At 42.4% G+C, this 6,144-nt stretch overlaps 1 protein-coding gene across 1 annotated transcript in view; it reads left to right on the top strand.

Moving 5' to 3' along the window:
• The window catches only part of Mep1a (meprin A subunit alpha), a 31,039-nt gene that overhangs the window by 3,631 nt on the left and 21,264 nt on the right, over nt 1-6,144 (top strand). Inside the window, exons 4-6 of the mRNA XM_021149375.2 lie at nt 301-341; nt 1,686-1,761; nt 5,051-5,168. Of these exons, the coding sequence (XP_021005034.1) occupies nt 301-341; nt 1,686-1,761; nt 5,051-5,168 (235 nt within the window). The remainder of the gene's footprint in view (nt 1-300; nt 342-1,685; nt 1,762-5,050; nt 5,169-6,144) is intronic.

Raw genomic sequence — 6,144 nt, 5'->3', positions numbered from 1 at the left:
AAAAAAAAAAAAAAAAAAAAAAAAGAATAACCAGTGTTTTTAACCACTGAGCCAGCTCTTTAGGCCAGTTCTAAGGTTCTTGAAGAAGGATTTTTATTCCAAAATTGAAAAGAGGGCATATCAACATGTAATACTTACTGGCTGTTCATATCTACTTAGGTAGAGGGAAAGATTTACAATTTTAAAGAGATAGATGATGCATGGAATGAAAGATGTGTAATGGCAAAGCTTAGTTATACCATGACCGGTCTTTTATTAATGTTGACTTCAAATATCCTTTTGTTTTTAAATCCACCCCAGCTGCAGGCCTGAACCTCTTTCAAGGGGACATCCTTCTGCCCGTGAGTACAATGACAATGACATTTAATATGTGCCTTGGGAATTGTGGTCCCTCTGGAGGCTCAACCTGTGCTCCAGGGCTTCCTCCAGATTGAACACTATGGAGAGAAAGCAAAGATTCATGTATAATCTACATCATATAAGAGCATCCCTATAGTTGATAGTAATAAAAAAACCAAAAGCACAGAAGAGTATACAAATATAAAATAGTTTATTTGTCCAGTTTTTTTTCCCAATTAACAAAGAATAGAAAGAGGGTATTCCGGTGTGTTTGCAGGTGCTGGCTCAGAGTTAACAGTTAGCTGGTCCCTTCATTTTGTTCTTATTAGTGCCTCAGAAGCCCCAAAGATTATCTCTAAGGAGTTCCTGTTATTTTATATTGAGAAGATAAATCCCCAAATTAGTTGTGTTCCTTTCAGTGTGAGTCAAGTGAGAGCTATGAAGGTGACCATGGTTTTCTCAGTTGTCTTTGTTTTTCATTCTTCAGGTCGTTTGTTTGTTTTGTTTTGTTTTCCATTTTGATATTATCACCAGATCTACAAAGTAGCTGGTTCCCTGAAGGCATTTTTCATATGAGCTTACCCATCTCCCCAGTCCCCCCACATCCATGCTGAAACCCTTCCAACCCCTGTACTCCCCTGTCCACTTAAAACACTGGAGCTCTTTCTTTCTTTCTCTCTTTCTTTCTTTCTTTCTTTCTTTCTTTCTTTCTTTCTTTCTTTCTTTCTTTCTTTCTTTCTTTCAGATTATTTATTTATTATATGTAAGTACACTGTAGCTGTCTTCAGACACTCCAGAAGAGGGCGCCAGATCTCATTACAGATAGTTGTGAGCCACCATGTGGTTACTGGGAATTGAACTCAGGACCTCTGGAAGAGCAGTCAGTGCTCTTAACCGCTGAGCCATCTCTCCAGCCCCACTGGGGGCTCTTTCCCCCGACTCACCCTGCTCCCTTTAGGCCTGCCTTTTGTATTGTTATGAGTCCCTTTCCAGTTTCCTGACCCCTGTTCCTCTCTACGCCCACCTAAATATCAAGATATAGATATTGAGAACTAGAAACCAGGACTGACTTGTGAAGATCATATGCCCCAGTACAGGGGAATGCCAGAGCCAGGAAGCAGGAGTGGGTGGGTTGGAGAGCAGGGCAGTGGGAGGGTATAGGAGGCTTTGGGGATAGCATTTGAAATGTAAATGAAGAAAATATATAATAATAATAAAGAAACCAGGACCATCCTATACTTGTGGCACATACAAACAAGGGGATTTTATCCGGGTGTAAATAGAAATGAAACTGTCTGGGAGGAAAATATGGAATTGGACAACATGTTTGCTTTTGTCTTTCATAGAGAACCAGAAATGCCATGCGAGATCCAACAAGCAGATGGAAGTTCCCCATTCCATACATTCTGGCTGACAATCTGGGTAATGGAGACTGTTCTTAACTAGACATGGGTAAACTCTTCTCTCCCGCGTCTCCTGGTCACTGGGTTCAGAACAATATATAAAGAGCCCTGAGGATTATCTCGTGGGAAGGAAGTCATGACATGTTTTTCTTTGTCAGCCTGCCAAAGTGTCAAAGAACATGTCAAGGTTTGGGCAGATGACTCAGTCAGGAAAGTGCTTACTTTTCAAGCACAAAGACTTGAGTTCCATCCCCAGTACCTACGTGAAAACAATCTGGCAGGCTGACTCGTGCTTGTAATCCTAGTGTTTGGATGGTAGAGACACATGAGTCCTTGGGACCTGAATCAACCAGCCCAGCCCACTTGATGAACTCCAGGACAATGAGAGACTCTGCCTCAGGATAAAGTGAATTATACTTGAGAACAACACCCTAAATTGACTTCCGACCCCCCACACTCAAACTTGCACATGTGTACCCTTCTCAACACAAGCACACACACACACACACACACACACACACACACACACACACACGCACGCACGCACTCATGCATGTGCAGACACGGTCAGAAGTTACTGAACACATAAAAATAATGTTAACAAAATCAGGAACAACACAAAGAACAAAATCGAATATTTTCTAATTTTTTCTTCCTCGTAAGAAAAAGGCATTCCAGTCCCCGATAGAAATATTAACTGGTAGAAAATGAATGACAAGTAGATGCCATGGACAGGTGCTTGACTGACCCTCAAGTAACTGATTGGTAACTACACAATGACTCCTTGCTTACAATTCTTGAGGGGATGAGGGAGAAGTTGACAGGGAAAGCCAGGACATGGCTGCATCATCTTGCTGGATATCTGGGCTCTCCCTGCTCTTAACATATGTGGATTATGTTTCTGTATTCTCCAGTCACTGTTATCTGTCTTATTTCTAATACTTTTTTTTTTCTGTAGCGGTAGTTTATTAGTGTGCTATGATCTCCCCAGCGGCAGCTGCATGATGCCGGAATGATTATCGAATGAAAGACACACACACACACACACACACACACACACACTTCTATTTTAAAATGCCTTAAACAGGGCAATGGCTAGGTCACTCCCAAACTTCTACGTTGCTAACGCCCTCCCTCCGATACTCCTGAGTTATGACTTACTAAAATCTATATTCCATCTTTGTTACCCCAGACCCAAACAGGGCAAGGGGTGGGTGCCTGGGGCCACTCTTCCCCAGCTCTTACTTGATTGTACACTCTCTCTTCTACAGCTCTCAATCCTGTATCTTATTCCTTTCCTGGCAATGGTGATCCCATCCTTCCCCTTGTCCAGGAATCCTAAAGTCCCGCCTCTGTCTCCCTGCTCAGCCATTGGCCACCAGCAAATCCCACTGTTGTTCTCAGCTGTTTATTGGGAAAGAAAGTCATATCCCCACATGTTTTGCCAGCATGTTTGTAAATTCACAGAGTACCTATACTTCCTGGAGCTTTATTTAAGGAGCTCCCATGGAAGGAGTTTTGTTTTTTTGTGTTTGTCCTGGTTTGCTCATCTGCACTGCCTCCTCATGTGCCAAGTACTGTACCTTTACCTGATATGTTTCGGGAGCTTTGCTCTATCTCAGGGAAGTAAAGGTAGGGTTTTCTAGCATGCACAGCACTCCCCTGCATGGGAGCACTGAGAGCCTCCCTTAGCTAGCTCTGGCCTAGCTCTATGTGCTCCCTAGCCGTCATAAAGCTCTGGACTCCATCCCAGAACCCCATAAAGCAGCACGATGGGGAACACCCATAAACCCAGAACTTGGTAGATGAAGGCATGGGAATCCAAAGTTCAAGGTCAAGGACATTTCGTTGAGTCTAACGTCGTGCTATTCCAGTTTCTCAGATCTGCGAGGTGATGCTAAAACAACCAAACGTGAGATCATCATTTTCTCAAATATCCTTCTTGTCTCTTCCATACTTTGGGAACTAATCGCGAATACAACAGGTTTACTGGTCTTTTCTTATTAGTTACTGAGAGTCTGTTCTATTTTTTTATTAATATTGCCTCTGTGATTCTTTTACTGTCTGCTGTCTTCTCTTCAAATCGTTCAGTGAATTTGCATATAATCCTCTATCCAGCTACTTAGCTACTTTGCCATGACTAAATACCTAAGAGACTGACTGAAGAGGCAGGAGTCTGCACAGTTTGGAAGCTCTGTCACAAAGGGGAAAGCATGGTGGCAGCAGTGTGAGGTCGCTGATCTCATTACACACACAGCCAGGAAGCAGAGAGAAATCAATGATGCTCACTGTATCTGTTTGATTCAGCCCAGGACCCCAGCCAGTGAAGTGGCACCATGTTCTGAGTGGGTCTTCCCCGCTGTAGGTAAACTTAAAATACCACCATAAACCCACCCAGAGCCTTGCTTTCTTGGTGATTCGGCCAAATTGATAATGAAGATTAACCGCCACAAAACCCAATTGAATTTTTGTTTGATTCTTTCACATAAGTTGTCTCCTTCTGCTGAGCGGCTCCGTTAGTTCCTCTTTTTCTTTAAATCCTTGAACAAATACACAACCGCACTTTAAACTCTGTGAACTCTAACATTTGAGTCATCCTGTGTTCTGTACACCATGTTTCCTACACTGATGATTTTTTTTGGCTCGGTGTTGGAGTGCTGTGGATATTACCCTCTAGAGAGGTGCTATGTGCTGTTAGGTTCCTTGTAATGCTGTTAATTTTTAGATTACTGTGCCAAGAATTTGGCTGGCATTTTGGAGGCTTGCGTTTGGTTTTGCTCTTATTTCAAAGCAGAGCCCAGAATGCTGGGACATAGTCTTGACCCCTGGGCCTCTTGGGTCTCTCTGGGGTTTTAGTGGAATGCCCAAGGATTTTCCCAGCCCCTCCAGGGTCAGGCACCTTTAAGTACTTGTCATCCCTTGTGTCTCTGTTGCTTTAAAAGGCAAAATGGAGGGTGAAAGCTCTTCTTTTCTCTTGCAACCCTGAGGCCACAGCTCATCTCGGAGCATGAATTGGAGGCAGGAAGTGCAGCAGAGACCATGGAGGAGTTCTGCTCAATGACTTTCTCTCATGGCTCATTCTGTTTGCTTTTTTATACAACATCTAAATTATGACCCAGCACCATGCATGTGACTAACTTCAAATTTAGTTACCAACAAATCGAGTCACCGCCCCCCCCCACCAGGAAAGAAAACAAATCTACATAGAACCTCTGTGTGTTTCATATCAGTGGTACGGTCAGTCCTCTGTATACTATTAACTATGTCTGTTATCCGAAATCTAAATAATGCCTGCCAATACTTTACAGAGCTGAATGCCAAAGGAGCCATCCTCCATGCCTTTGAGATGTTCCGCCTCAAGTCTTGTGTGGATTTCAAGCCCTATGAAGGGGAGAGTTCATATATCATCTTCCAGAAACTTTCTGGGTTAGTATGAACTATTACAAAGCATGAAAAAGCATGTATCCTTAAGTTTCTAAAATGTTACACATCTACTTTGAAAGCTAAAAGAAACCATAAGGGGGAAAAAAGCAAAAGCAAGTCTTAGCTCTTGAGCTATCTTTGCAGCCTCAATCTTCTTATTTATTTTAATGTGTATGTATATGTATATGTATGCATGCATGTGTGCATGGATGGATGAATGGATGAATGGATGGATGGATGGATGGATGGATGGATGGATGGATGGATAAGTAGCATTTGAATCGGCATCCAGAGATATGGGATGCTAACAAGTTAGGGGAAAAGGCAGGTAAGACCATGTGCCTGTCACCAAGCAACTTCCAATCCCTGACCACAGTGAGAACTGCCAGCAAAGCCCTTCCTATTGGTCCAGATTCCACAGTAGAAAGCCGAAAGGAGAATGTTTGTGGGAAATTTTAGTTTGCTTAACACAAAAAGAAAATTGAATTTATGAGAAAAGAAAAAAAATGATTTTAGGGAAAAGAGGGCGAAGGACCTTCCATGATAAACTTAGGGAGTCTTTCAAGATTCCCTAGTCCACCTGTTTCTTAGGGAAGTTTGGGGTTCTTCTTGCTGAGGACACGTCAGAAGAAAGCTAGGCAGTAGATCAGCGACTCTTATTGCTATGAGCAAGTTCCTAATGGAAGCAATTTAAGGGAGGAAAGATTTTTTTTTCTGACTTACAATGTGGGAAGAAATACAGTAAATGAATTATTTATTTTAGCTAGCCTGTATAAAAGACACAAAATGCTGTTATTTTATTTACAATCTGTAAACCTAGATTGGGCATGCAGTGAGCTATTGTAGCTTACATCTCAGCCCCTTGTTACTTGGTGTTTGAGTTTCAGGTTATTTTGGTTTTATCAATCTGTGCGCAGGGTCTACTTCTCCTGGCCACATACTCATGATCCATCAGGTCTCTCTCTGTCTCTCTGTCTCT

The sequence above is a fragment of the Mus caroli genome, chromosome 17 (assembly GCF_900094665.2).
Source record: "Mus caroli chromosome 17, CAROLI_EIJ_v1.1, whole genome shotgun sequence".
In the NCBI taxonomy this organism is placed as follows: Eukaryota; Metazoa; Chordata; class Mammalia; order Rodentia; family Muridae; genus Mus; species Mus caroli.
This window is presented reverse-complemented; position numbering and strand designations above follow the sequence as displayed.